We start from the raw sequence: 19,281 nt of genomic DNA, 5'->3' as shown, positions 1-19,281 counted from the left end.
AAGGACGGCGGGTCGTGGGGGGACGGAGACGCCGGCGGGGTAACCGAGCGGCACGCTGACACGCCAGTCGTCGAGGGTCTTCTCGTTGTGCTGACATGGCGGCCGCAGTCACGGGGCTGCGCGCCTCCTACCACCGCCTGCTCGACCGCATCGAGCTGATGCTGCCGCCGCGGTTCCGGCCTTTCTACAACCACCCGGCCGGTAACGGCGGGGGGCGGGAGGTGGGGGGCTGAGCGCGGGGAGAAGCTGCTTGGGGCGGGTTCCACTCGGCGAGGAGTCCGTGCTGCCCGGCGGGCCCTCAGCTGGCTCAGAGTTTCGCTCGGGGGAAGCGTGTCACCGGGGAGAGACCTCCGGCAGTGCTGTTTGCCATGCAAACAGGCTGCGCGGGACAGCCGCGGAACTCGCGATAAAGCCGCAGCATCCCATAGGCCGGTGCTTGGTTCCCGCGTGCCGCATCCTTGACTCTTCACCTAGCTGGGATGTGTGCGGTGAGAACGGACTTTGGTGCTCGGGTGGTTGCTCCATCCCGTAGCGGTGCCCTCCTGGAATTCGTACTGTGGCTTGTGACCACAGAGGGAAAGCTGCCGCCGTTCAAATCTGTGTACCAGATTCGTTAGGGCCACATAAACATATTCGTGTTGGTGGACCACGAGCGTATGTATACATCATAGTCATAACCCATAAATAACCAGCACCCCAGTGGTGAGAAAAACCGCCAAACAACCAGGTATCAAACCCAAGCCTCTGATGTTCAGCTTCAGCCCTGAATGCCTGAGCAGAGGGGGCTCAGAAACCTGAGCGAAAGATGTCACTGACTGCAAACAAGTAGGTTACAAATGAAAGGCTGACGTCGTATCTCCTGGAGATAACCGAGTTGCTGATCTAATGTGGGAATGACATCAAGTGCCGTTATTGTGAAGTTATACATCGCTTGCAGCAAGGGAAGAACAAACTGTGTTTGTTTCTTTCCTGGCACAAAGAAAGCTTCCAGGAAAATGCCAGCTCTGAAGAGGTTTGTTTGGCTGGCACCACACAGCTCAGCTGCTGGAGGACAGCAAAGGGCTTGGGACATGGCATGTCAACTGCTGTTGTGCAGGGAGTGCAGCTCTTAGCCACGCAGGCCTGGACTGGGCTTGTACTCCGGCTCCTTTGCCCTCCTGGGTTCATTTGGCCTGACTAAACAGCTCCCCAGGACAAACGCTTCTTACATTTAATATAAAGTAAACTTCTATTTGCACATACAGTGTTCAAACTAGCATGTCCTGGTTCTGAGCGGCTGCTGTCTAATTTGTCCTTGAAAAATGGGTGTCAGGATCCAGGAAGAGCCTGCCCTGTCTGGGGAGTCCTTGTTGCTGGAACATCTCTTGGGGAGGGTGTTCTGCTAGCAGGATTTAACTGCCCTCTCTTAGGACCAGCTTGGCTCAGCTGTCCTCAGCTGTTTCTTACTTTCTTAGTCAGTAGTTTTAAGTTATCAAATTACTACCAAATTTACATAATGGAGGAAAAAAACATATTGTTACAGTGAGAAATGTTCTGTTCTTAAGGTGAAAAGTAATCTGCTAGAAGTTACTAGCTGCTGACTGAAACTTGATCACTGTCACAAGCAGCATGGGTCTTACTGTCTTAAAGTCTTACTTTATGCAAAGCTGCCAAGCTAGTTTTTGCTGCATTCTGTGTTGCAGTCATGCCTTTTATAGGGTTTAGCTGGCTTTAAGGTGACTGAACAACTGATATTTGTAACAGTAAGTCTTATCCCCTATGTTGTAAGTTGCTTCACACGTACTTGCTGCAGAAACCTTGTGGCTAATTTTTCAAAGTCATGGTTTTAAACACAAGGGTGCTTAAAACAAGCTGCATAAATAGTTACTGTAAGGCTGCATTGTTAGTTAAATATTAGCTCACATAAAAAGCAAACAGCCCATGTCCTAGTATTTATTGTTTATATTTTAAAACTTTGACTCATAATATGTAACATATTATAGTGGGAAGTTGGTTTCATCTCACATGTTATCTGCCTAGCAATGCCTCAAACTTCATGTATTTTGACAAAGTCGGGCCCAGTGCCCTGACTGTACCCCAGGGTGGTGGGTGGACATTTTGGATCCTGGTCTTTCTTTAAAGACTTGGAGCAGTCTGCCTAGATTAACGATGTCTGGCACAGCTGACAGTCTGCATACTGCTGGTGTAGTGTTACAATACTTTGTTTTAACCAACCAACTGCTATTTCTGCACCACTGTAGGATATATGTAGTTATGAGAGAAATGTTTTTCCAGATCCTGCTCCATTGATTTTTCTCCTTTCTGTATCCTTATAATCCTTGTTTGACTATTGGCAAAATATTGAGATGGGAGGTCAAAGACCTACCTACTCAGAGATGTGCATTAGAGGTCCATGAGAACATGCTGCTACCTGTTTTCAATTTGTACTCTAACCGTCTAATAATGCTGCTGTGTAGGATGTCTTTTGTAGTATGAAGAAATGGGCTGTGATTTGGAAAGGGAGCAGGGTCTGATTTATTGCAGCACTAATAAAAAATATTTCATGGTTACAGTTTACAAGATTCACAGAATCATGGAATGGCCTGGGTTGAAAAGTACCACAATGATCACCTACTTTCAACCCCCTGCTATGTGCAGAGTCACCAGGCTGCCCAGAGCCACATCCAGCCTGGCCTTGAATGCCTCCAGGGATGGGGCATCCACAACCTCCTTGGGCAACCCGTTCCAGTGTGTCACCACCCTCTGTGTGAAAAACTTCCTCCTAACATCTAAGCTAAACCTCCTCTGTCTCAGTTTATAACCATTCCCCCTTGTCCTGTCACTATCCACCCTCGTGAATAGCCATTCCCCCTCCTGATTATAAGCTCCCTTCAAGTACTGGAAGGAAATAGTTTTCAGTTTTAGATTCAGTTTACAAAGATTTCAAACTCTAATTCTGTTTGTTTGGTGATAGTCTAAGTTTTAATCTTCATATAAAAACTATTTTCATTTTTCCTGGCCTGATCTCAATATTTTCATTATAAATATGTTTTGCAGTACCCTTGGTTGCCTGAAAGTAGGAATACCAATCTTTCTTCCTCATCTGTTGCAAAAATGGGTGGGCTGATTATGCAACTAAAAGTTGATGCACAGAGTTAAAGAAATATGAGCATTAGGTGATAAAGCACAATATATATGCACAGTTACACAATATCACTGTGCAATTCACTATACTAAGAAGAACCCTAACAATCTACACACACAAAAAAAACCCCGACAAAAACACTACAAACAACAACAACAACAAAATCATCAATAACTCAAAACTTACTATGAGCATTAAAGCAACTACATCTCACTGAGTAATTTAACTTTTCTTCCCATTCTTTCCTCAGGTCCCAAGACAGTCTTCTTCTGGGCACCTATTATGAAATGGGTAAGTATAAAATGCCAACTCATGTCCGTTCATTAGAGGGTAATCTGCAGGAACTCATTGGGCAAGGAATAATTCCCAGCAGGTAAATGAGCCTTCAGAAAGGTTTGATGCCAAAGCTCTGATTTTTAGTAGATGGGGAGGAAAAATATTGGGGTGAAAAAATGGGTAGTGCAACACTCCAGGGATACAGGGGGGTTAAAAAAAAAAAAAAAAAAAAAGCAGTGCTTTCTGGAAAAGCTGTATGCTTCACTTAGAAAGATTCATAAAAGCTTTCTTTTATTGAACACTCACTGTTGCTTGAGGTTGGCATGAACTGTCATAATTCAGAACTCTGAAGGCATGTATTTTTACGTCAGTAGCTGCGTTCCTTGTACAGTTCTGCTTCTCAGAAAGTTTGGCCTGTGTCTGTGCACATGAAGTGTATGCCTCATCCTTGTCATAATCTGTACAAATTAAGTAAATAATAAAATAGCTTGATATACCTGTTTGATAGCAAGCATCAATACAATCTCTTCTTCCTATGGCCAGGTGGGTCATAAATCTGTTGTTGTGAACAGCGGATCTTACAGGCCACAGGGAATACATGATGCTGCACACAGTAGGTTTTTTTCTCTGTCAGTCTAGGTGGGTGCTGCACTATCTGTGGTTCACCCCTGCCATTTTCTGAGTCTCCCAGGCAATGTGCTCTTCTGAGCAGGTTGCTGTCTGCTGCTCTATCATAAGAGCTAATACACAGATAGTTGTTTGTTTATTTGTTTTGTGAAGGTGCAGGAAGGCCTACTTGTGCTCCCAGTGAAGTTCTTCACTGATAAATTAAAACGGCTTTCTACTACAAAGCAAGAGCATGTTGACTTGCAGGTACCCAAATGGACTGAAAATCTGTACCTCTGTGACACCACTGCAGCAAAACTGGTCCCATAAATGAGGCAGCATGAAGAAGTCTCTACCCTTAAAAACTGATCTCTTGAGTGGAGCCCAAAGTAGCCCTTAGTGGCAGTCATCGAGTTAAAAGCATTAAGGCTTTTTTTGTTCACGTATTTTGGTTAACTTCTGTAGTAGAACAACTAATTGTTTCCAGTAGAGGGCAATAACACAACAAAAAAATCAAGCACCATATTTGCTAGTAACATTCTCAAGAAGTCAGTCAAGCTATTTGTCACTGCAGTGGGGAATTTTTCGCTTTTACTGAAATTATATTTACAAAAAAAAAAAAAAAAAAAAAACACTTTTACCTCCTAGAATGAAGGTGAGAGAAGACTGCACATGTACATCTTTACTAACTGAGCTTTTGGAAGAAGGGTCTTCCTATTTAGACAAGATTCTACTTGCGGCATAAAAACCAATTTGTTTTTAAGAGCAAATCTGCTTGAATTAACCTTGTAAATAACAAAAAGGTGCCTGGGATTTCATTGCAAGCTAATCACAGCCCCCATGACGTATTTCATCCACAAAGGACTGCAAGTGTACAGGGTCTCCACAACTAATTACTCAGCTCATACATCCCATTTGCTGCATAGTGCACACAGAATAAGCTCTAAGCTATACAGCGTCTTCCCCTTCTGAACAACTTAATAGGTTTTGGTACAGGATTGCCTTAATTAATTTCTTTTTACAGGGTTTGGTGTGCGCTGGAATGGCTGATATGACCAGACCAGCAGAAAAGCTCAGCACAGCACAGTCTGCAGTGTTAATGGCCACAGGTAAAGCCAGCTGTACTCTGTGCTTGTATGCAACACCCTCTCTACAACTGTACCTACTCCTTTTTGTATTCTGTCAGCACTAAGTCACTTACATAAAAAAGGCTTGGTATGCTAGCTCTCACTGTCACTGTTACATGATAATTCTAGGACACGTTTATACTTGCTATTCAATCTATGAGAGGTCTGTGATTATGTAATAGGTTTATACAAGTGTCTTAATTTGGAATTGTCCGGAGCAAGTTGTTTTGAGTTAGGATATAAATTTGGTTCCTTTGATTACAAATGATACTCTTCGCTCCAGGAAATAAAACTCTTCTGATTTGTTCACGTCAAGAAATTTTGAAATCAGTCCAGAATATTGTGGCTTTTTTAGAATGGATTTGAAGGGATTAAACAATGCTAGATGGAAAGAATTTCCATGTGCTACAAGAACTTGGAAGCAGTGGTATACAGACCACTGCACTGCTGTCTGCCATGGGTTTTCACATTGACAAAACCAATATTCCATACTCAAGCATCACCCTTGACAAAATCTGGTAGAAGAACTTGTGGCAGGTAAAGCTGAGAACCAAAACTACAGCTGCCATCTTGTTCCTTCTATGGATTTAATTTTGATATCTGGCTTTGTGCTACGTGCTTTGTGTGATGTGCTCTATGATCTCCAAATGGGTGCAGCAAACTGGATATACTGCAGCAAAATGCCATTGCTCTGCAACTGTGCCGGGGTATTAAGGGTTAGACTGCTGTAGAACACAGAGAATCTTTATTTGATATAGAACTATGATTAATGTTATTGTCTGGTTATGTTATTGTGGAAAAATGAAGCACATACCTGTATCTCTCTTACTGGCATTTGCTGTGCTTCTGAGAAACAGATGATTGTAAGAAAACCAGTTGTCCAGCATGAAGTTGTAAGACTGGTGTACTTAAACTAGCCCAGGATTCCATCTCCAAACTGAGGGGATGTCTGAATATTTTAATGACAAAGACATAATGTCTCCTAACTTCTATTTTCACTCAACAGGCCTTATTTGGTCAAGGTACTCTCTAGTTATTATTCCTAAAAACTGGAGCCTGTTTGCGGTGAACTTCTTTGTTGGCTGTGCTGGTGGCTCCCAACTCTTCCGAATATGGAGGTATGTATTAAGAAGGACTATGTGCACACTGTAATTAAGCACTCATACCATGTAGTCTTAATCATGAAATTATAAATTCCACCAGTTTTCAGTGTCAGTACAACAGGCAAGGGGAAGTCAACAGTTAAACATAACATTTTGCTATATTTTTAGTTTTTCAGATGAATAGCAGGGAAGCTTCTACATATTTTCCTTACAGCTAGAGCACTTTTTAAGGAATGATTTGTGTAAGCTGTAGTTTCTGAATTTAAGGCATTCTTTAAAAGCTGTAGGTCTGTCTGACAAAAAGCCTACACCGCTTCATAAGGTTCTTGCTTCTGTCAGCTTTCATTGTTGAATCCCATCAGTTCCAGCTGGATCAAAGGGTCCTTAAGCATAGCAATGTGATTTTTGTTTTTGTTTTTTTTAATTGGGTTATTTCTTGAGGGGATCATTTGGCAATTTCTCCCTTTTTAAGTACTGGACAGAAATAATGCAAACTTAGCAACTAATTGGGAGCTTTTTACATTAACTAAACTACCCTATCCTGAGTTTCTACTCTCAAGTTCTTTGTAATTTTAAACCTCCTTTACTGAAGAGGTTGTTACAAATACACTGTAACTGGAGCTCTAACCTTAGTCTCTGCTTTTCTTTCCAATAGGTACAATCAGGAGCTGAAAGCAAAACAACAAGAGCAGCTACTGCAAAAAGATGCCTAACTCCATAGGTCAAATCCAGCAACGCACAAACCCTTCCCCACGGGACCTAGCTTCACTAATTTTAATATTTTTGTTCTCTCAGAAACTGAAAAGGAAATCTGAAAGTCTAGAGAACATGCATTTTCTAAGTGCAAATAACAAAATATCTCCATACGTTTAAATAAAATGTGACCTTTTAAATTTAAGTAAAATTGTATGTCTTATGTCAGAGAACTTACATTGTCTCTTTAAAAGAAACTGACTGTGGATTGTGCCTTGAATTACTTGTTGGGCCTTACCTTACCTGACTGCTGAACAGAGCCTGGCATGAAATGGACTGTTAGCCAGAGTCCCGGACAGGAGTATATTTCCATATCACGGTGACATCTGTGTGGGGTTTGTACCCTACTTTAAAATAGTTCCTTTTTTTTTTTTTATTTTTTATTTTTTCCAAGTTTCTGCCATCCTCTACAACTCAGGCTGAAGATGGGCACATTTAGGTACCTGGTTCTTGGGAATGTGAAAAATGAACAGCCAAAACATCTGTTACTCACTTTTCACACCCTCCTTAAGTATGTGCAGATTTTCTGTGAAGCTGTGCACTCAGGGAACTCTCCAAAGCTTTGGAGGAGGTGCTCTGCTGCTGTCTGTGGCATGTTATGAATGAAACCTTTGAAAGCCAACCTCTCTCCCTACTTAATTTCCTGTAAAGAGAAAAAAGTAACACTGTGAAACAGCTTCAGAGCAAAAGCTGTACATTACATTGCAGAAGTCCATCTGTATCAGGCAATTGTGCTCAGAGCATGGCATCCATCAGCTTCCCCTGGCATGCTGTCACAGACCTTTTCCTCCAAAGCTATGAGCCTGTAGCCAGGGGAAAAAAAGAGAACTAAGTCAGAGCAGCTCCTTCTGCATTCAGCTCTCAGTAATATGAATGCCTTGAATGATGAAGTTGACAATGGCTTCTTATTCTCTCCTCTGCCGTACTTTGCCCAATCCAAGTTGAGGTACCACTCCCATATGGCAAGGGTGGAGACAGGAGGAAACTGTCTGTATTTAACAACAGCTGCAGCACCTTGCTGTGGCACTGAAATCCTTGTGTTTCTCACCCCGTGTGTAAACTATCTAGCAAAGAGTATTAGTGCAGGACAGCATTTTCTCTCCTTACAAGACACGTGCCTGATACTGCATCAGATACCCTTCTCCAGAGGCTGTCCTGCCTCTGAAAGCTGTCTCTCTCCCAGCTGGATTCTGCTGGAGATGTGTGCTGTAATTGCTGTAACCTCAAGCATTTTCTCTTGCATATCTTAGTTCTTCTCGCTCAATCCATGTAGGGTATCACCTCAAACAGTGAACTCTCCAGCTGTGTGTTTGCTGAGCTGACAGAGAGTGGGATGACTGAAAAATATTGCCAGGAAGAGAGGTGGTATATTTCAGTCCCCCTCCCTTCCCAGTTCATGACGAGACTCATCCAACAAACCAGAATTGGGGGGGGAAATAAGTGTATTAAAATATTCACAAGATTACAACAGAAAATGTGAAAGTCCATTCAAGAAAAAATATCCAGGATAACTTTCCAGATGAGTCTGTAAAAGCAAAAGCACTAACCGTTGATACACAGGATCTTCACGTAGTCAGGCCATGCAATGCATATCTAGCTCCCTCACACAGATTATACACCTGTCTTACAGGTGTTTGTTCTCCCACATACCTCCAAATGGAGGGTTATGAAAAGTATCCAGTCTATATTCCCAATTATATTTACCGCATAAAAAGAGCTGCCATTGTAGGGAGACAGAAAAGATTGCACAGCACACTGATCTCAAGAGGCATTGAACTTGATTTTAGAGTGCAAAAACACCTTTAAATGAAGGGTTTAGTAGCCTTAGGGCAGTGAAGAACAGGGAAAGAGAAGCCTCAGAAGAGTACAAGTCCTGAGCATCTTTACATGATTTTGTAGTTTGTTACCTAAATATTAGCACCACAGGCCAATGGCCACTGCCCAGAAGTCTTACCCACCTTTTCGGCTTTGATAGTTTTAAAAAGAAAATAATCTCATCACTTTTGTAGTGTCAGAACAATTTGCATTTGAAGTCCTAGGTAGATATATTATTAATGTAAAATCCAAGACAAAATTTTAAAACAGACTGAAAGTATTTTGGTCATAATTCAAATGGCCTGCATTTTACCTCAAAGAATCCACTCTACAGCAACGCAGCTTACAAGCTGCATGTATACATTTACTTCAGTTACCAGATGGTTACCTGAGCAGTTCTCACAGGTTTAAAAAAGCTGAAAACTTATTTCCAGCTCATTTTCTCACGAACTGAAATAGTGCCAAAGCTTAAAAAAAAAAATAAAAATAAAAATAAAAAAATCCAAAAACAAAAACCAATGCAGGTGTCCAGTTATTATCATGTAGTTAAGTATAAGGATATATTTGCCAACCTATAGTGGCTCTTTAATGAACACGTGTAATGTGTGATTTAGTGCCATCTAATGAACACACTGATGATCTCCCTCACAGAACAACTGCTGAAGACAAAAAAGGCAATGGAAATTTGTTGTACTGAGTATAGCTACTGATTTACTAACGTCAATATAGTTACGCCTAATACCCTTCAAAATCTATTTCTACTGATCAGTAATAAAGAAGAATATATCCACTGTTAGTAGAGACAAAACTCTTCAATTTGCAGCTCTGTTCAGAAGAGGGGATGACAAAGATGTGTGATACCATTCATATTCTTGTCTCTAGGGGGTGCAAGCTGGCTCAGCAGCCAGAGCCCAAGCTGGCACTCCCAAACTGTATTCCTATAATGCATACAAGGTCACTTTTACATGTAAAAGCCTATTTTTTTCCTCCTCACAGCAGAGAATTCATTGTAAATCTTTTACATCATGCAGACCTTCCTCAGCTCCATCACCCATGAGTGCTAGCTCACCTAACAGTCATTTGCTACTGCCTCAAGATTCTTGTCAGTTCTTCAGCTGGGCTGCAGCAAGACCAAAAAAAGAGCTAGCAGTGGTACTGACACTGGTTAAGGACAATACACTTCATTTTCCTAAAAGCACATGCTGTTCTTTTCCACCTGCAAAAGAGCATCAAAGAATTAAGAAAAGAGCAGTAGAGGACACCTGACTGAATTTCTGTCACCATAACATCACAATCTGATGACTCTGTCTGACTTCAATCTCTGCTTGCTAGCCATCAAGGAAATTAGAAGTCATCTGTCACTTGAGATGATGTCACTAAATAAACCAACTAACATCAGTCCCTTTCATCAGCACAGACTATTATATCCAAATAAATAAGCTAACACACTGAGTGCCCAAAAGTTCACAGTAGTTCTGTTCCATGCTGCCTCAAGTTCATAATGTCATAGAATGGCTTGAGTTAGAAGGCAGTTTAAAAACCACCCAGTTCCACCTGTCTGCCATGGGCAGGGCTGCCAACCACACCTCAGACTGCCCAGGGCCCATCCAACCCAGCCTTGAGCACCTCCAGGGATGGGGCATCCACAGCTTCTCTGGGCAGCTGTGCCTCTGCCTCACTATCCTCTGAGTGAAGAATTTTCTCCTACCATCTAACTTAAATTTCCCCATTATGGAAAGTCTCCAGAACTCACAGTACTCAAAAGGAGCTTACAGTACTCAGAAGGAGCTTATAACCAGGAGATAGACTGACTTTTTACACAGGCTGATGGTCTGATGGTGATAGGACAAGAAGGAATGGTTTTAAACTAAAAGAGGGGAGATATAGATTAGATATTAAGAGAAAAATCTTTACTCTGAGGATGGTAAAGCACTGGAATAGGCAGCCCAGAGAACTGTCTATCACACTTGAGACTGATTTCTACTATTCCTATGGGGAAGAGAGCTTGTTTCTTTCCTAAAAACAAAACAAAACAAAACAAAACAAAAAAACAAACAAACAAAAAAAACACTTTAATATGCCTTCACACACAAGGCTGTCTGAACCCAAGCAGCCTTGCAACGAGAATTCTCTCTTTAGGTACATACCTGTACCTAAAGAAAACCAATGAAATTACACATTTCCTATAGTTAGCACCAGAAGTAGCAGGATTATACTCAGATTCTTCAGTAGAGCCCAGCAGAAAAACAATCAAACAACAACAAAAAGCCCCACAAAAACAGTGACTTCAGAGCAAAAGACAGACAGTCCTATTTTCTTGTAGCACCAAGTGTTTGATAGTTAAATTCATCACATTTCTCCCTTTTACTCTAAAATGTCTAGGGAGAAAGGTGGTAATGCACAGCGATGAGCATAGGCAGATTAAAACAAAGGTTTTCCATCGAGCTCCTGTTTCTTGCTAAGTGTAAAACAAATATTTGGAAGAAACAGCCCAGATAGGGAAAGCAGCAGAAGGATTCACTGCAACTTTAGCAGCACTTCTAACAGAAGCAAGAGTTGTTAGGCAACCAGTCAAGCATGATCCTGATGAAAGAATATAAAGTTTGCAAACCCAACTTTGTTGAGAAAAAAGAATGAAGAAAAAGCCAGACTCTTCTCAGTAGTACTCATGGACAGAACAAGAGGCAATGGTCAAAAGTTAAAAATCAGGGAGTTCTACCTGAACGCATGGAAACATTTCTTTTACTCTGAGTGTCCAAACAGTGGGATAAGTTGCCCAAAGAGATAGTTTCCATCTGTGAAGATACTAAAAATGCAATTGGACACAGTCCTGGCCAACCTACTCTAGCTAAACCCAACCTGGGTTTAAACAGATAATTTCTGGAGATCCTCTCCAACCTCAACCATTCTGTAAATGATTCTGTGAAATAAACCAAATTAGGAAATAGGTAAGAATCTAAGAAGTTATGGTAGATCAAACTGAAAATGAACTGCTGTTAGAGAAAAGTTAACACCACATAAGGATGTACAGAACAGAAATCCTACTTACTATATGCTACTGTGAAAAGACCTCAGCTGGAGTGCCACCTCTAGTTCAGAACACCAGATTTCTGGGTGCAGATGGGACTGCTAAAGAAAGATCCTCTTCAGCAGAAAAGAACAATCAGGGATCCCTAACAAGTTATGAGGAGTATCATCTACAAACAAGAAGCTGGGAAATTAGATTAATCAAGTAGTAGACTTGTAGAAAAGAAGGAAATAAACTGCCCTCCACATCTGTCTGTGCAAATAAAGATTATAAAATTAAAAAAAAAAAAAAAAAAAAAAAAAAAAAAAAAAAAAAAAAAAAAAAAAAAAAACCCCCCCGTAATTAAAAACCCAAAGGGGGGAAAAAAAAAAAAAAAAAAAAAAGTGAAGCTCTAGATTTCTTCCAGAGGTTATTCAGCCTTCATTAAAGGCTTTTGAGAACAGAGAAAGCATCTCTTCAGAAATGGCAGAGGTATAGTGGAGCCATGAGGGAGAGGCAAGGGAATATCAGAACTTCCAAATCCCTTGGAGCCTTTTTTTGTGCTTATATGAAGTGTCATTTTTGAGAAAGAAACACTTCATTGCCTCAGACTTTCAGTGAACTTTTCAGCCACCTAGAGCTACAGCTTCCTATCTCTTTAACTCACTAGCTCTTCAATTTTCACAGATAAACTAAAATTTCACAGAATTCATTAGGTCAATACTATCCCTGTACCTTAAAGGACTAAGCTTGCATATACAGGCTTAATATAGAAGTAAACAATTCGGTGAAGTGTGTTAGACAAGTCAGGCAGATCTGAACATTTTCTTCACTTGCAGAGGTAAGACATCTATTTCTGATAGCTAGGAGTCACAATTCTGCTTACAAGACCAAATGAGAATGTCTACCTCATAGGAGAAGGCAGCTTTTGTACTGACAACCTGACCGAGAAAACATGAATACCCTGTGAAAGTTACCTTTTTTGTATTCACCTCAACAACAACAAAAGAAATTAGGCCCTATAAACAAAAAAAAAATCTCCAAGTCAATCTAGAATCCTCAGGCATCTTCCAGTTTCTCCATTGATACAATAAAAAATATTATTAAATTGCGATGTGAGTTTGCACTTTCTCTCTCATCATACAAGATACAAAAAGAATATTGGCAATTTATAAGCAGAATTCTTAGCGCATTTCAACATGCAACATTGGTCTCACTTCTCTACGATTAAATAGACTATTTACACACAATACATATATATCTTTCCCTCTGTATGCACATGCATTGGTCCTAGCCTAGGCATCAAAGGCCACATGTGAGTTCTCTGGGTCAAATTTTGTTTAAGCAATTCCAGTCTGAAAGAGTGTTTTGCTATAGACAGGTTAGGATCACATCTCAGTTCTTCCGAATGTCAGCATAGACCACAGACTCTGACTTGTTAATCTTGTTGCTGTGCTGTCCTCCGGAGTGATCTAGCTGCGCGTAAATGACTGGGCCCTGCAAAGAGAATAAAAAACACAGTCAGTATTCAGAATAGGTCATATTGTCCCTCCCTTCAGCAGGGGCTACAGCAAGACCACACAGCTTTTATGACTGTTTGCGACACTTTGAAGCAAGTGGAATGAGCCCTCATCTATAAATGAGCCTCTAGTCTGCCACCTTTATCATACCAGGAGTATGTAAAAAATTTCCTCTCTTTAATACTGTTAAGGCTGCTTGCTTTCTCAAAGAAAAGCTAAATCTAGAATCATCTGTTCTGAAAAGCAGCAATTTTTAGATGTTGTAGAGAGAAGAAACATACTTGGCTTAGTCAGATGTACGCCAATGCAATATTTTACAGGAGAAACTATGCTACAGAGTTACCAGTAGATAACCCAGTGTACTAAATGCACTGACATGTCCTGTAAATCTCAGCACAGCTGTACCAGTCAGATAACTAAGGAGAGAACAAACCTGCAGCCTCCTCAGGACATCACAGTCACTGGCCAAGCAAACGATGGGATCAAGGTTTACACAGCAGCGAGCCAGGAAATACTAAAATGGTTCAGTAATGCAAAATTCTTACCTCGCTTTCAAACCAACCTAGCTCAGAGTTTTAAAAAAGGAATTGAATCCTTGGTCAGTTAGGCCACCAAGGTTCCCTTTGCTACAAACCAACCCAAGGCGTGGTGCAGACCCACAAACAAGAGAACTACTTAAGACCATAATTCCAGAAGGGCATAAAATAATAGGAAGCATCCAAAGGAGGGCTCTGAAGATTGGGCAGGGTCTGGAGGGCAAGGTGTGTGAGGAACAGCTGAAGTCCCCTGGTTGGTTCAGCACAGAGCAGAGAAGCTGAGGGGAGGCCTGATGGCGGCTGCAACCCCTCATAGGCAGCAGAAGGGCGGCACTGAGCTCTGCTCTGTGTGACAGAGACATGGCACAAGGGAACAGCACGGAGCTGTGCCAGGGGAGGGCAGCTTGGGGTTAGGGATGGGTGCTGCTACCAGAGGGCGGTGGGCACTGAACGGGCTGCCCTGGGCTGTGGGCACGGCCAAAAGTGCTGGAGTTCAAGAAGCATCTGGATAACATTCTTGGACACAGGGTTTGAATTTTGAGTGGTGCTGTGTGGAGCCCGGAGCTGGAGTTGATGATCCTTGTAGGTCCTCTCCAGCTTGGGATACTGAGTGATCCTACACACATCTGGTATGCTTGGTACCTTCTTGTGCCAGTCTGCTCAGCATGACCCAGCACTGACAGTTATTGCCAGGCTTTCCCTACAAAAGACTGAAACACAGCCACACACCTTTGTTCTATTTGCTGGAGTGGAGGACATTAAAGTATCGTCTTTCAGGAGAGCATGCAAACACACAGCCCTTTCCTAAAGGGCATCATCCAAAACACAGCCACAGGAAAGCAAGCTGTAGCTATTCCAGATGAGCCAAGGACAGGACCGTGACCTGGAATGCCTGACAAGGTAAAGATGGGAGCTCTATGAAAGCTCTGACCTGCAGCTCCCATTCTGCATACCACAACTGAAATAAACACAGAGCAGAAGGCTGTGACTGCCTGCCAGGTGATCTAAGAGGAGAGACCACATACAAACATTACCCGCACAGGACAGAAAAGGACTGTTTTGTTGGGCAGACGGAAGAGGGCAAAAATTACAAGGATGGATCTTTCTGTTTGATTCAGGGTCTTCTAGCTATTTTTGCCTCAAAATGATTTCATTCATTTAACTCCATTTCTGTTTTCCTTAGTTTCAAGAGAGAATAAGCTTTCACAGATATTTCTCCCAGTCGCCACTCTCCAATTCCATTTATCTTCCAAAGTAAGTAGGGGCCAAAGATGAGAAGATACCTTCTATTCAGAAAACAAAATCCTTGAAGGATCACTTCTGCACAGCTGTTTTCCTTCCAACACAATGACAAAGCATGCACCTGCTAAATGCCTTGTTCTCTTTCAGAAGAATACAAACAAAATGTCTTCCTTCTAGGTAAAGCAATTCCCAAGTTACAAAGAAAATATTAGAGAAAGGGGGAGAAAGAAGGAAGAATATTTGTAAGTAGATATAAAATGCTGAATATAAATAAAAGATTAAATAAATGATATAAAAAAGATATGGATGTCTTAAGAAAGATGAATTTTAGAGTTTGGTTAGAACAACATGGGGTTTTTTTTCAGCACTATTGGCTCTCACATTGTTCTGGTCTCTGAAACTATATTTGGATTATGTTATTAACTCCAATTAAAGCTTGTTGCCTATAAAAATGTTAAGGAAAAGTGAGCCTAAGGTGTATTTGTAAGCAATTTAGGAATTCTCACCTGCCTGAAGTCATAGTTTAAGGAAATGGTAAATTACACTCTATGGCACCTTGTATGAGTTAAAAAAAAACTACAACTGCATAAAGTACTCAGTGTGACATCTCAAGTTTGCTCAAAAAATCCTGATGGGTCAGTTTTCTACCGCAGGAGTTCACTTTGGATCAGTTATCTTACCACCACTATTATTTTATGCCAGGTTAAATATAATTACCCTGCTCCAACCAGAATGTCAGATGATGATGATGATGAAGCTGACTGGTGTGGTCACCTGATCCAAATCAAACTGTTGTCTAGATATATTCACCATCACCTAAATAAATGGAATATTAACTAAAACAGAAAAGAAGGAGCAAGGATTTATTACAATGCTCCACCTATTTGATTTGTTGCCAGCTGATTTTCTAGTCTAATTCAATGTGCTCCACATGTCTCTCGCGTGTCTGCTCAGTACCGCCTCACTGAAAAGTAGCAGCTGAAAAGTAACCAGTTTCACTAGCATACTTCAGAAACTATTGCAACAAGCTTCTGGAGCTCCATCAGGGAAAAGCTAACATGGTGCTTTCACCTTTCATTGCACCAGAAAATGCCTCCCTAACATAAGGAGAGAGAAGAGAAAAAAAAAGATCAGTCACAAAATATGGGCAGTCCTTGGTAGGAAAATGCAAGGGCTGATGATCACTAGCAAACTTTTAAAGGACACTAAGTATGCAGGAAAATCTATGGGAACCACGTCGGAGTTAGCATATTTTCACACCATACACATCTGCTTTTCAGTTTACTTGCTGCAACCCAGATTACTAGCTCAACAAGGACATCCATCCAAAAAATTCATTTAGTTCCTGTCCTCACCAGAAATGCTTTCCTACTTCATCCAAATAACAGTCATGATAGAGTATGAGTCACTGCAGAAGATGGCATGGCAAAGAAACACTGTACACAAATTTGACAGGACAGAACATACCTACTGAGAAGGAAGAAACGGTGAAAACAAGTGGAATTGAGTCAATCAAATGAACATTAACAAAACAAGACAAGTTTTATCTAGATTTTAAAGGCAGGCTCTTATTAACCACTCCAGTCCATTCCAGTCAAAATCTGAACCATTTTTAAACCTTGATTACTTGATTATATTGCCTTCAGGTTCAGAGATTCACTGTTCTCTAAAGTCATTATGTTTGCATAAAAAAACTCTGTGTTCTGGAAGTACTGCACCTGTCAAGAATACAAAATGCACTTCACAAACAGACTGTAAGGCCAACAGAGTGGAGATCTTCCCCTTATCCAGCTCACTTAGCACTGTATTTTTCCCCCTGTAGTATTAACACACATCTCTGTTACTTTGTCAAGAAATTTGGTGTCACCACTGATTTTAAAATTTCTCAAAGTCCACACACTACCCTGTAGACACGTGCTGCAAGATGACATTAAGAAAAAGCCCCTTTTTGACTTAAAATCATGCAGGATCTGTATCGCATGGGAAAATTGCTGAACATACACAAGAGGTAAGAAATGGCTTGCAAATAGGAAAATCCTGTAAAGAGATAATCATATATTGCATTGAAGCCCTGTTTGATGCGTGCCCTCCCCCTTCTGACTGCTTTCTGACAGGATGTTTAGCCTGAGTAAGAGCCACCTCCTTTCCTTCAAAATCAGTGGGAACACAGAAAAATCAGCCTTTACCAGCACCAGCAAGAACAAGACAAATTTCATAATTTCAAGCCCACAAAAGCCAGGTGGTTCTGCAGAAAAGAAATCTCAGCAGCAAGAGTCAACTTCAGACTGATCATTTCTGGTAAGCGTTTGGTTCATTTTCATGTAAAGGAAGTACATGCCATTTAGAGCATTTCAGAGCAATGAGAGATTAAGTAAAACTCCTTCCCAGCACAATCCTAGAGCAGATTAGGCAGTTCTGATGAATATTACATACCTAGTAGACAAGGTTATCTCTACACTAAACAGCTACCTGTTATCAACTCCTATCTTCTTCAGGATCTCATAGTTGCTCTTCATTACTGGCTGTGTATGCTAACACAGAAGATAAGAGCCATCTTTTTCATACATTAGTACACAAAGGGCAAAAAAACTACCTCAACTAATATCAGAACGTTACCCTTTCAAATGCACATCTTCAAGAGAAGAGTTCACTGGTCCCAGCGTACTGCCCATCTCTCACCCAGCTCAGATACCCCCCTCCCTCCTCACCTTAACAGACAGCGCCTAAGTCACACGTCCCACCCTGCCTCCAGCTTTTCCATACCATCTCCCCCACACTCCAGGAGGATCCTGCTTCAGAAAGCAGCAGGAAGCAGTTTACCTGGTGTGATCTGGCGGGTACGCTGTTTACCAGACCCTCTGTGTCGGAGGGCGACTTCTGCGGAGCCTGCTTAACTGGTGACATCAAGCTTTCAGATGTACCACAGCTGACGAGGTGGCAGAGCAGTGTTTGCACGACAATGTTCAAGAGGCACAAACAAACAAAAGAAAGAACAAAAAACAAAAAAACGAGTGATGGCAAGATGAAAATGGCAGACTACGCCAAAGTAAAAGTGAACGTAATGAATTCTGTAATAAACACATACAATTCTCCATCTCTCCCTAGTCATTTCTCTGTCCCTTCTCCTAGTCTGACTGCTGAGCGACATGAAGCGACAACTGCTAACACTGAACAACAGCTCCTCCAAAACTCTTGCTTCCTAGATATTCTCATTCAAGCCAGCCAGTCTAAAGCTTTACAGCCCACATACCTATATGTTTTCTTCACATAGGTTTCAGACTCAGCAGTGATAAACAACAGCTATCTTCTAACTACTAGCTAAGTAGCCCCAGTTACTGAAGCAAGCATGATACCATTGCCACAGTAAAAGCAAAAACTTGCAAGAGCCACCAGCTCTCCATACCACCCAAGGTACTTGCTACTGAACACCACATTAGTTCCCTTGCTTTTCTTTGGGCAATGGTTCCAAAATAATTCTGCCCACTCATAAAAGACAGTAATCCCTGGAGTGATTACTTTAAGAGTTACAAGTCTAATGTATCCTATGTGCCCAGATACAGCTACTTGAATATCTAAATTGGCAAATCTTGTTTAAAAACTCAGAAAACTGTCTTTTGGTAAGAACTAACACCTCTAAAACAAGGTTGCTAGTTTTCACTTGATGCTTGCTTCTTCTCACTCACTTACAGCAGGATTGAAAAGAAATCAAGCCAACAATAGACAGAGAAACAAATACCACAGAAATAAGTATATGAGCCTTCAAAGTTAAGCTCAGTAGCTTCTGGGTAGTGCAGTACTGTTTTTCTAATGCTATGTCTACCTTCTGTTACCCATCCACCCAAGAAAGAAAACTGTCTGCCTCCTTGATTGCAAACACATAAGCTCCCTTTGCTACCACAACCCTCTTGGCATCCTTTCCTCACAATCTTTGTAGGAAGACAGTGTACAAAGCAAGTATAGAAACAAACAAATGAGGACTGTGACATTAAGCAGACCACCTCTTCACAGGGCAATTGTGCTTTATCCTTTGGTAAGTCTAATTATAGAAGATTTAGCTCTGCAAACATGCAGCAGTTAAAAAAAAAAAAGAAAGGAAGGGGAAGGAGAAGGAGAAGGAGAAGGAGAAGGAGAAGGAGAAGGAGAAGGAGAAGGAGAAGGAGAAGGAGAAGGAG

General features: G+C 41.3%; 2 protein-coding genes across 2 annotated transcripts in view; one reads left to right on the top strand and one right to left on the bottom strand.

Annotated features, from left to right (window-relative positions):
* Positions 1–7,134, top strand: MPC2 (mitochondrial pyruvate carrier 2). Its single transcript, XM_042867219.1, has 5 exons — positions 1–201; positions 3,375–3,415; positions 5,031–5,115; positions 6,140–6,251; positions 6,892–7,134. The coding sequence occupies exons 1-5, from the start codon at positions 96–98 to the stop codon at positions 6,947–6,949; spliced, it is 402 nt and encodes a 133-aa protein (XP_042723153.1). The 5' UTR covers positions 1–95; the 3' UTR covers positions 6,950–7,134.
* Positions 7,135–12,205: 5,071 nt separating this feature from the next.
* The window catches only part of MPZL1 (myelin protein zero like 1), a 33,177-nt gene continuing 26,101 nt past the window's right edge, over positions 12,206–19,281 (bottom strand). Inside the window, exons 7-8 of the mRNA XM_042867340.1 lie at positions 17,930–18,035; positions 12,206–13,308 (exon numbers count right to left, since the gene is read on the bottom strand). Coding sequence (XP_042723274.1) covers positions 13,207–13,308; positions 17,930–18,035 — 208 coding nt within the window. The 3' untranslated portion in view covers positions 12,206–13,206. The remainder of the gene's footprint in view (positions 13,309–17,929; positions 18,036–19,281) is intronic.

This window comes from Lagopus leucura, unplaced genomic scaffold, assembly GCF_019238085.1.
Source record: "Lagopus leucura isolate 7727_CA_CO unplaced genomic scaffold, USGS_WTPT01 Super-Scaffold_100001, whole genome shotgun sequence".
Taxonomy (NCBI): Eukaryota; Metazoa; Chordata; class Aves; order Galliformes; family Phasianidae; genus Lagopus; species Lagopus leucura.
The sequence above is the reverse complement of the archived record's forward strand: the minus strand, read 5'-3'. Positions and strand labels throughout refer to the sequence as shown.